At 44.1% G+C, this 12,126-nt stretch overlaps 1 protein-coding gene across 4 annotated transcripts in view; it reads right to left on the bottom strand.

Moving 5' to 3' along the window:
• EPS15 (epidermal growth factor receptor pathway substrate 15) overlaps positions 1-7,839 on the bottom strand; it is a 52,211-nt gene extending 44,372 nt beyond the window's left edge. For 2 of the 4 annotated variants that reach the window (XM_053392470.1, XM_053392471.1), the window contains exon 1: positions 7,517-7,838. In XM_053392470.1, the coding sequence (XP_053248445.1) occupies positions 7,517-7,543 (27 nt within the window). In that variant the 5' untranslated portion in view covers positions 7,544-7,838. Of the gene's footprint in view, positions 1-7,516 lie in introns of all 4 variants that reach the window. The other 2 variants (XM_053392472.1, XM_053392469.1) reach the window with 2 other exon arrangements.
• Positions 7,840-12,126: the final 4,287 nt, after the last annotated feature.

Below are 12,126 nucleotides of genomic sequence, written 5' to 3'. Positions count from 1 at the left end.
CAGTATTCCCACAGCTGAACAAAAATGGAGGGGAAAAGGTACATATAAGGTTGTCAGTGCACTATATATAAAATGGAAATTAAATGATATGCTGCTAAGCAACATTTTAGAAAGACTGTCATTTTTCAGAGTTTCTTGCATGCTTCATAACAGTATATTTACAACATAACTTCTGTTTTCAATTATAGTGCAAGCATGCCAGCCACTCTACATGCAAAATTAAAACTACATCCTGTTATTTTATTGCAGAGAAGTATTTAACTTTCATTGAGATTTATGTCAAGATCAGCTGACTATACCAGATGTCATAGCGTTCAAACTGTAGGAGACATCCAATTTGCTAGTTAAATTAGGATGCAGTCCAACTTACCCCCAAACCTGAACTGCTTATATATTATAAAGGGCCATTTTGCTTTAACTAATACTCATTCAGTTTAGCTCATTTTAGTAGCAAGCAGATGTGACCTGCACACACAGAGACACGGTTAAAATGACAAGAGCCAATATATTTCATTGAAAAATAAACACGTGGGTGTAGAAAGGCAAGATTTTTTTTTAAGTATGAAAGCATCTGAACAGTATTATTGAAATGCCTGCATTCACATTTTTAGTGCAGATGTATTGTTAACAGCCAGGAAAACCAAGTCCCATGGTACAACTGCCCTAGTACAGCAGCTCCAGTATATACACATTACTTATGAAGAGCAAAACTCCAGACAAATAGCTTTCCTTTTGGGAGGGCGTTCCACAGGGCAGGCGCCACTACCGAGAAGGCCCTCTGTCTGGTTCCCTGTAACCTTACTTCTCGCAATGAGGGAACCGCCAGAAGGCCCTCGGTGCTGGATCTCAGTATCCGGGCTGAATGATGGGGGTGGAGACGCTCCTTCAGGTATACAGGACCGAGGCCGTTTAGGGCTTTAAAGGTCAGCACCAACACTTTGAATTGTGCTCAGAAACGTACTGGGAGCCAATGCAGATCTCTCAGAACCGGTGTTATGTGGTCCCGGCGGCCACTCCCAGTCACCAGTCTAGCTGCCGCATTCTGGATTAATTGCAGTTTCCGGGTCACCTTCAAAGGTAGCCCCACGTAGAGCGCGTTGCAGTAGTCCAAGTGGGAGATAACTAGAGCATGCACCACTCTGGCAAGACAGTCTGCGGGCAGGTAGGGTCTTAGCCTGCGTACCAGGTGGAGTTGGTAGACAGCTGCCCTGGACACAGAATTTCTAACTTTCTATCAAAGTAAAGGTCGACAACATTGTGACAATATATTCTACACTCAGAAACTAGCATGTCGATCAATGATTAAGTGGGTCTACTTTTTAGTAATACACACCAAAATCCCTTACCATGAAAGAATATAGGAAAACATGCCTAATTAAATGCCACAAGGTCAGATTTCCAGGGTATGCCTTTCAATCAAATAGGCTGAAATTTTATTTTAAATGGAAATTCTCCGTTCAGATGATATAGGCAATTAATGAAAATAGGATTGCAACACCACACATGCTTCTGCATATGTTTACATCCCAGCTTCCTGCTTAACAAGGAGTGATCAAGGTGGTTAACATTCAAAATACAAAACAATTAAAACAAAGCCAAAAACCAGAAGTGGAATAGCAGATAATTAAAACCCAGTCAGCTTAGTTTAAGAACTATGGCAAGTTCTTAAAGAAATGGGAGTGCCTGATCACCTCATCTGTCTCCTGAGAAATCTCTATGTGGGACAAGAAGCTACAGTTAGAACTGGATATGGAACAACTGATTGGTTCAAAATTGGGAAAGGAGTACGACAAGGCTGTATTTTGTCTCCCTGCTTATTTAATTTATATGCAGAATACATCATGCGAAAGGCTGGGCTGGATGAATCCCAAGCTGGAATTAAGATTGCTGGAAGAAATATCAACAACCTCAGATATGCAGATGACACAACCTTGATGGCAGAAAGTGAGGAGGAATTAAAGAACCTTTTAATGAGGGTGAAAGAGGAGAGCGCAAAATATGGTCTGAAGCTCAACATCAAAAAAACGAAGATCATGGCCACTGGTCCCATCACCTCCTGGCAAATAGAAGGGGAAGAAATGGAGGCAGTGAGAGATTTTACTTTCTTGGGCTCCATGATCACTGCAGATGGTGACAGCAGCCACGAAATTAAAAGATGCCTGCTTCTTGGGAGAAGGGCAATGACAGGCCTAGATAGCATCTTGAGAAGTAGAGACGTCACCTTGACAACAAAGGTCCGTATAGTTAAAGCCATGGTTTTCCCAGTAGTGATGTATGGAAGTGAGAGCTGGACCATAAAGAAGGCTGATCGCCGAAGAATTGATGCTTTTGAATTATGTTGCTGGAGGAGACTCTTGAGAGTCCCATGGACTGCAAGAAGATCAAACGCATCCATTCTTAAGGAAATCAGCCCTGAGTGCTCACTGGAAGGACAGATCATGAAGCTGAGGCTCCAGTACTTTGGCCACCTCATGAGAAGAGAAGACTCCCTGGAGAAGACACTGAAGCTGGGAAAGATGGAGGGCACAAGGAGAAGGGGGCGACAGAGGACGAGATGGTTGGATAGTGTTTTCGAGGTTACCAGCATGAGTTTGACCAAACTGCGGGAGGTAGTGGAGGACAGAGGTGCCTGGCGTGCTCTGGTCCATGGGGTCACGAAGAGTCGGACACGATTAAACGACTAAACAACAACAACAGCTTAGAATACCAAAACTAATGGAAAGGCAGCCTGAACTTAGCACTGGAGACACTGGAAGTTGAATAAATAGTGCCATATCATTACTATTCTTTTGTTTGTTATTATGTTATGTGTTGTTGTGTTTTTATATTGTCAACTACCCTGTGATCCTTGGATGAAGGGCATGAAAATTAAATACATAAATAAATACTATATACAATTCACCCAGTTAGTTGATCAAAGACATTGCTTTTGCAGAACTTAACTCTCCTTGCCTTGCCACCCCAACCTGAGGAAGAATTATGCAGAACCGAGTGTAGTGAAAGAACAAAGATTCTCTCACTGGGGAAGAAATACACTAGAACGCAGTGGACCCATATTATATATCTAAATGTTGTGTAAGTGATACAATTGCACTTTCAGTACATTCAAAGGGACTTGTTTTCAGGACCACACTCTTTTGCACCACACTCTTATGTCTGTCTTCTCTTTAGGGAACTTCAAAGCTGAGCAAAAATCCTAAACTGGGATTTCAACACCTACACTCAGAATTTTAGCCACTTACAGGTTCTTCTCTGACAAAAATATCAAGTTTTTTTGATGGAACTGTACGCTTTGAATACAGGTGGCCCTACTACACGTAGCTTGATCACCCCAGTTTGAATCTTTAAAATATGCTTAAGGCTCAGATGCTCCCTCTTCTCCCATCTTTTGCAGTAACCAGAGGTAGTCAAGATGTCCAAGGCAGGTAAAATGCTAGCTGGAATAATAATAATGTGTTCAGCAAGCACTGTAAATTCAAGAAGGAGGGGGCCTGTCTGATCTCAACTGGGATGTTCCATTAAATTGGTCCCACAATACTGAATGCACAGTTCCTGGTAGATACAAACCATGGTGGAACATTAACAGTGACTCCACTGCAAACCTCAGGGATCAGGCAGTCCTTGAGGTTTCCTGGGCCCAAGTTGTTAAGGCTTGTACATTAATACAAGAACCTTGAACCTGGCCCAGTAGTGCATCGGTAGCAGTGCAAGTGTTTGAACACTGGAGTTATGTGCTAGAGATAGTCTGTCCCCATCAACCATCTAGCAGCAGTTTTGCCCCAGCTGGAGTTTCCAGACCAAGCAAAAGGGTAGCCTCACATAAAGTGCATTTCAAGAAATCACTGTGGCCCAACTATCCTTGTCCAAGAATGGTCATAGTTTGTGAACCAAGCATAGCTGCTAAAAGGCACTCCTAGCCACTGAGGCCACCTAAGTGTCTAGCGACAAACACAGATCCATGAGCAACCCCAAACTTGAGATAAGAGATAAATTTATTGTCATTGTCCATATATACACAGTATACACAACAACGAAAATCAAACACCCACCCAAAGACCGGGTTCACATACACATTTGCACGTATCTCCAACATTCTCATCCTATTCAGACATAATCTATAAAACATAACATAATCCAGAATATAACATAACCTATTTAAAGGCATAACATAACCTAAAACCTATCTCATTCCTTCAACTTCAAATCTGTTCTTTCAGAGGAAGTGCAACTCCATCCAGGAAATACAAGGGAACACAAGCCAACAGTGCCTCAATCTTCTCAGGGTTCAAGTTCATCTTACTGGCCCTCATTCAGTCCACTGTTGCACTCAGACAATGGTCCAGTTCATTCACAGTGTCTCCCCATTCTGATGTTATAAAGAAATTGCAGCAGCATGTCATCAGCATACTGATGACACTTTGCTTCCAAACTCCTATATGAAGGCACTGGGTGCGTTCATTAGATGTTAAACAGCACCGGGGACAAGACTGGTACCCCGTAGTACACCATAGCACAAGCATTATGGGGCCAAAACACTATCTTCCATTTATACTTTCTGGAAAAGACCCTGCAGGTAGGAGCAAAACCACTATAAAACAGTGCTCATAAAATTCATCCCACAGTGCCAGTCCAGGAGGATACCATGGTTAATGGTGTCAAAAGTCACCAAGAAATTGAGAAGCAGTCACATTCTCCCTGTCCCACTCTCTACTGATCATTTCGCAAACTGCACCTGAACCCAGAATGAAACAGCTCCAGATAAATTCACATCCAAACCAGAACTGGAAACTATGGCTTCAAGTGTGTGATTTGCAGATCTCAATGGCAAAACCAAGAGTTGGCCATGACACCTGAACTACACATGCTTACCAACCAGGTGGGACCAACTTCAAAGTAAGTATGTACAAGAGAGGCCTGCAAATGAGACATGTACAGAGTTGTGTTCTGGGCTCAGTTCAGATAGGACTATAGCCTCAAGCTTTCATTTCTGAATTGCTGTATTATGTACCACCACCTTGGTGTTATTTTATTGAGCAGCAGTACATCAATATTTCAAATAAACAAAGACTTCGTTGTTATATTCATTTGCAAACATACTGCTATGCTAACTGCATAGTTGAAGTTAAGCAACTATTAGTTCCCCGACCACAAATAGTGCAGCTACAGCAACTCTTAATTCCTCTTTCAGCATACCAAAGACTTCAGCTGTGTATACACTATAGTTTTAACGCAAATTCAAAGCACGTTCTCTCCCTCAGAGAATTCTGGGCACTATAGTTTACCACTCATAGAGTTCTGCTTCCAAGAACTGCACCAGGTACAGGGGGTATGAACAAGAACATGAATACACAATACCTACACTCATGATGATTGTACTTCCTGTTTACACATATAAGACCAATTAGCATGAAGTGAGGTAACCAAGACCATTCCAAAATAAATTTTATATTAACTGAACTGAAATTTATTATTACAGAGGGCTATTTCTACATATATAATCTTTGAATTAAGAGTACATTAGACTTATTTGTAGCACTCTATTTTAACCCATGTTGAAGTGGGTCCTTGCCATTGTGCTGGAAAAACTTTTTGCAGCACCTACAGTGCAAACCTAACCATGCCAACACATCAGCAACTCCCACTAAAATCACTGGGGCCTACTTCCAGGTAAGTGGGGTTAGGACTGCAACCCTAGTCTGTTCTGGGACACAGGAAAAATAACATGTTTACCATTGTATTAGATAAGTATGTATAGAATTGGAGGGGGGTCCTCATTTTTGTATTTTCTAATGCACCTTTTGTTTCTATTGGTTTTTCACTTTATTTTGTTTAACTGAAAATTTTTGCAAAGGTGTTTGCAAAAAGTGTATCACAGAAGCCAAAATGGAAAAAGAGAGAAGAACAAGGGTAGCCCAGTGAAAGGGGAATTGCTGCCTCCCCCCCCCCACTTTTGTCAATACTGTGCCCTGGCTCTCACTGAACTTGGGAGCCAAGGTTCTCCTCAAAGCGTTGCCACGGCTTTCTCCTTGGGAGTCCCATTGTTCTAGACACATTTTGCGACAGGGAATTTCATTAGTGTGAGCAGTTTCTGAGCTCTGGGCTGCACCTAAGATTTCAGATTAAAACTGCCAAGTGGAAGGAAAGGAGGACCTTTTTCTGCCTCCCAACTTCAAGCTACTCTCTGAAGACCTCCTAAGAATATTAGGGGGGTGGGCAGGGAAAGGACTAGACCATGTGAAAAATGAACACAATATTTAGCTGCAGTAACCTAAGTTTAAGGTGCCATTTAGCTCCTAGCTTTCATATCTCAGTTTCTAACACTGCTGATCACAACTAGTGTGCAGGAATGCCCTGGCTCTGACTGAACTTGGCAGGAGCCAGGGCGCTCCTCAAAGTATTGCCTCTCGCGCTGTGTCTCCACCCGGGTGGGGGAAGACAAGTGGCAATGTTGAGGGCTGGAACACCTCCCTCTGCATGGCAGAAGCGGTGGGGCAGGCGGAGTGCTGCCTCTTACACTTCTGCCGCCTGAGGTAGCCACTTCACCCCATGTCATGGGTGGGAGCACCTCTGGAGAATAAATAACAGGTATTCGGTTGGAAAGCAGTCCTGCAGAAGAAGAGTCTGTCTGTCTGTCTGTCTGAATGCATAGAGTGGGGAATACAACAAAGAACAGCACAGTAGGTGCAACATGAGGAAACCCTACAGAGGGTTAAAAAGAAAAAGAAAAGACTCAGGGAGCCATAACACACTCACTCCACCAAGATTATTATTACTACATTTCTAGCCCACCTTTCCTCTAGGGAGTTCAAGGTGGTGTCCGTGGCCCTTTCCCTCCCCATGTTATCCTCACAACAACCCCGTGAGGAAGATTAAGCGAAGAGGCAGCGAATAAACACAAAGTTTCCCGGGTGAGTGGAGCTTTGACCCCTTGTCAGCCCAGCTCCTAAGCCCGTCACTCTTCGCCACACCGGCTGGAGACTGACAAGAGCCGCGGAATTCCGGGCGCCCGCTAGACACGTTCTCTGCGTTACGAGCTTTGCGTAAGGCGCAGCCCACGTCGCCCGCTTCTGCGAAACAAGGCGCGGAGTCCCCCGTCGGAACTACCGGCGAAGTGAAGGGCGGCAGCTTTGGGGCAACAGCAGAACTTGGGAGGAGGAGGAGGAGACTAGGGAGGAAGACTAGAGAGCTTGGGGAGCAGGGAAACAGGGGAGGCTGTTCATAAACAAGGCGCCTCCTCAGAAGTAAGCCCCGCTGGGTTCCAAGGGGCGTCCCAGAGAGGCAGAGATGGAGGGTGGGTGTTGCGAAGGGGGGCGCAGGCGGAAGGGCCCCGAAGGGAGACGCGGGCAGGGAAAGGGCTACGAGGAGGAATGGAAGCGGGAGGCGGCCAGGTCACAAAGGAAACTCTTCGAAGGGGAGACGGCGGGAGCGTGGAGGCGAGGCTTCCCCCGGCTGCCTCCCCCGCCCTAGCTAACCACCCCACTCCCTCCCCACCGAGCGAAAAGCGAGCAGCCCCTACCTGCGTTAAGGAAAGATGAGCGGCCATGCTGCTTCCATCATGCACCGGCCGGACAGGGAAGAGAGGGCGGGAGGGGGAAGAGCAGCACCCAGGAAGGCCCGGCCCGAGCAGGCAGGCAGGCGCTCGCTGGCTCCGTCCCTCCACTCTCTGCCCAACTTCGGCAACTTCCCGAGCCACCCCCAGCCAGGCCCCGCCCTGCTGCGCAGCAAAGCCCGGCGCCCGGATCCCTTCCCGGCACGGCCCCCTCTGGAGCGGAGCCACCACCGAGCAACCGCTTAATTCGGCCTCCGCTCGGAGGAATACTATTACGCTCGCCTGGCCCGGATTCCCAGCCAGCCGGCCAGGAAGGGTTCGGCTCGACCTCAGTTAAGCTCGGCGGCTACGAAAATGCGGACTGGAGTCGTGCAGAGGGAGAACTTGGCAGAGCTTTCTCGTTGGGCGGACGCGCTGTGGTGGCTAACCTCCGTTGTGTAATACTCTATAAAGTAGATCTCGCCGTGTTCAGTGCTGTTTGCTCCCGAGTAAGCACGCCCTACGATGGCAGCCTTACAGGCCATTTCCTTGGTGAACGATCTGACAGCACAAATTGTAAGCCTTGCAAGCCACAAAGCATTATCCTTTCTCAAGGATAGATCCGCTTAAGCTCAAAAAGAATTGTTAGCGAATTGCGTTTCTTCTCTTCCTAAGAGAAGCTCTTTTATCAGTTAGACGGCCTGTATCTCAATCTTCTCTAGTATTCTGAATGCATATTATCCGGTTCTGTTTTCCTCCTGCCTCAGTATAGATAGCAGTTTGAGAACAAACACCTAAAACCCTATGCATATTTACTTAGAAATAAGTCCCATTGAATTTCGTGGAACCTACTTCTGACAGCGTGGGAGGGCTTTTTGCAGTTTCCCTTGTTCCTGTTTTATTCAAAAGTGCAGATGCTGCCTGAATGGCTTCTTTGGACTTAAGTTGGATACAAAATACATATAGGATTGACAAAATTCTAAATCTATACAACAAGGATGGGGAACCTGTGGTTATTGGACTACAACTCCCATAATCAAGGACTGCCTCTCCCCATATGAACTGACCCAGACCCTGTGCTCATCAACTGAAGCCCTACTCCGTGTGCCCCCTCCATGAGATGTCCAGAGGGTGGCAACCTGATAACAGGCCTTTTCTGAGGTGGTTCCCCATTGTGGAATGCTTTCTTCAGGGAGACTCACCTGGTGCCTTCACTACATATCTTTCAGTGCCAGGCAAAATCATTTTTTCAACCAGGCCTTTGGCTGTTAACAATCCATGACCTTTTAAAGCCAATGGGTTGTTTTTAATGCTCCCCCCCCCACCGGTTTTAATTAATGTAGGGGGTTTTGCTTTGTCATTTTGTTTTCATAAAGATGCCTTGAATTGCCTGCAGCAAGAGAAGTAGTTTAATCAATTTAATAAATACCAATAATCATCCCTGACCCCTGGCTGTACTGGCAGTGGCCGGTGGGTGTCTGACAATATCTGGTGGGAGAAAAGTTGTCCATCCGTGTTGTCCATCTCAAGAGGACTAATAAGCAATTTAGAAAATAATAATAATAATAATAATAATAATAATAATAATAATAATAATAATAGAATTAAAATAAAAAGGCAGCTGACTGTTAGTTTATTAAGAGACAGTGCCAGTGCAGGCCAGGCGATTGCAGATCAAATTAATACAGCATCCAGCAGGCAGAGAAGAGCCTTCAGCAATGTGTAATAGTCCACAAAAGTGTCCCTATTTTTATCTGTGAAATGCTGGAGAGACTGTGATACTTCTGAACGTAGGCCAGGAACATATCTGCAGATTCCTCCATTCCTCTGAAACAAATGGAAGTCGCCCAGTAGCAGAGGTTAACATATTCAGCCCCAAGGTTGCCATTTAAAGTCACTACAAAACTTACAAACTTGAATAAATATCATATGACCTTCAAGCAATGTATAACTGCCAGAGGTTTAGCCAATGCTCACACACTACTCTGTAATGTACTCTGACAGAAATAGAGCATGAAATGATACCGCTTCAGAATCAGCAACAGCCTGCACACTAGCGCCGTACTGTTTATTTTATCTTCAACAAGTACAAGGAGCTTTGATACATTCTGCTGAAAACAGCCTTTTCTCACTAAACACACCATAAATCATAGAAGTGGCTTTCTTCTTTATTTTACAAAGTTGCCCATGTAACACATTGAACTTTAAAACAACTGTCACAGCGTGTGGGGGGGTGCCGGTGAGGGGGGCGGGAACTGATACTGAAAAGGAGAAAGATCCCTAGTTAGTTGCATGGACTCTAGGTTCAAATTAGGCAACACATGTGTGCACACATAGGCAGAGAGATATCTCCAACATGCATACAAAGTCAACACACTGTTGCAGCAATGTACAAGAAAGTATTGGTTGCAAACCAGTTGTCCTCTGGAGGGCCAAGGTACATGCAAACCAGGGAATCTCTAACTGGATCTCCCTATAGTTTTATTTTTGTCCACAGCCTGGGCAAAGAGAGAAAATGCACAAATGAAAACAGAACATTGTGAGGAATGGCAGACGTGCCCACAACATCCCAAGAAACTCTTGCCACAGCCTACCAATTGGGGACAGTGCTGGCAACACAATCCATGTGGAAACGTATGCAGCCAGTCTCCCACATGTTGATCCAGGAGCACATTGCCATGTTTAAAGCAGAAAAAAATAAAGCCAAAAGGTAATGGAGCCCTGTTGCACACTTCGCTAAAACATAACCTCACATGCTCAGGAGGTTGCTGCCATTGATCTCTCATGGCTGTAAGCACCAAAATAAAATGTAAACCTTATCTTAAACCGTCCTAGCTTTAAACTATAGCTAGAATATACTAAAAACTGTAACTGGTGGTTGAATCACAGTTTTTAGTATATTCTAGCTATAGTTTAAAGCTAAAAAGCGCTACCGGGTCCTGACCCTACACCATACAGAACCTTGACCCCTAAGCCATTAGGATACTACAAGGTCTCACAGAGATGTGTTTGCTTTCCAGTCAAAGAAGCCACTTTGTGTTAATTACCTGCCCTGGAGTTTATTGGAATGAGTTTTAATTTTTAAGTGTGCTTTTGGGTATTAAAGGGCTAGCACCCTCTGGGCAAGATCTTTATAAGCTTAGACTGTTCAATTACATTTATGTACAACTTCCTTCTGTAATGTTTGGTTCTATTGTTTTATAAATAAAAAAGTTTAAAAATACAGTATTACTTCACTAATGCACAATGATGTTCAGACAAATAATATAAATGTACCAGAATTTTAATGCTGAAACTTGAAGTGTCTTCAGTGATTCATTTGTGTCATATCTGATGGGTTGCATGTCCAATTGAATGAGAATGCCTGTGATGGTCGTGCTAATTATTTGACTCATGGCAAGAACAAAGGTCTCCTTGGGTGTATGTTAATGACCTTACTTCTCAGGAAACATAGGATAGAATTCAAACTTGGTCATGCTGCCCGAGACAGGCAGATGTGTGCTGCAAAATGTCATGTATTGTTCTTTTGACAAGCCTGCTTTTTTTTGCTGTTTTCCCTAGATAGCTTGGTAGTGGAGTCCAACGTTGAAGGAAACCAGCTTGTGTATTTCTGAATGAGCCCCAACTCTGGAGCTAAACATGAGCCTAGACAATCTGTGTGTTCAGCTGTATGTGGAAACATGATAGCTGTTTTAACACAATAAACTATTACCTTTCCATTTTACTTACTACAAGAAAGAATTGTTGTGGCTGTGCATGTAATGTCCTTGCTGTCCATTCTGCCCTTTTAGGAGTGTCTTCCCGAACAGTGTCCCTTGCAATACTGTGTACTACCTGCATAACAGTATAGTGTTGAATGTAATGGCTATGCCCAGGGGTGGCACGTCCTCCCAGTTTGTCACCTGAGACGGAACGGGAATGTAGTAGACAGTAGTAAAGCTCAGGCCTCAACTTTCCTGACCACCTTTGTTGCTTGTTTCTTTATTTCTGTTTGTCAGAGTGAACTTCACCGGATGAGGCCCCATCTAGAGCTGTATCATACAATTTTAAATAGTGTGGGTAGTTAAGGTGCTGAGAGTTATCAAGAGACACCCTATTCTTCTTACAATTTCCAGAGTAGTTTAACATTCAATCCTTCCCAAGGAACTCTGGGCTTTTTCTTTTTCTTTCTTTGTGTGTCTTCAAAGACATGCTGGGACATGCATTTCTTTTTGGCTAGCAATGGATGTTGTGAGCCTGGCAACTTGTTGATACAAATGCATGTTCAGGAACACCATACAAACGTATCATACACGAGTATACACCATATAAAAATACAGTTTGAGAAGGGGTGTGAGGTTGTTCACAGCTTGATTTGACCTTGGATTATTTATTGTGTAAGTAAACTGAATGCTATTGCCAGTTTGGTGTAGGGAGACTGTGAACAGATTAGTGGTGATTTTAAGATGTACTCTGCACAAAGGATGATGACCAAACCAGTGCATTTAAAACAAACTGGAAAGCACATTACATATGAGAAAGGGCCTCCAGAAATCTCTCTCTTCCAACTACCTGAAGGCCTAGATTCCTGAGGTGTGTGTTGTTGTTTTTTTAAGATC

Source organism: Podarcis raffonei, chromosome 6, assembly GCF_027172205.1.
Source record: "Podarcis raffonei isolate rPodRaf1 chromosome 6, rPodRaf1.pri, whole genome shotgun sequence".
In the NCBI taxonomy this organism is placed as follows: Eukaryota; Metazoa; Chordata; class Lepidosauria; order Squamata; family Lacertidae; genus Podarcis; species Podarcis raffonei.
The sequence above is the reverse complement of the archived record's forward strand: the minus strand, read 5'-3'. Positions and strand labels throughout refer to the sequence as shown.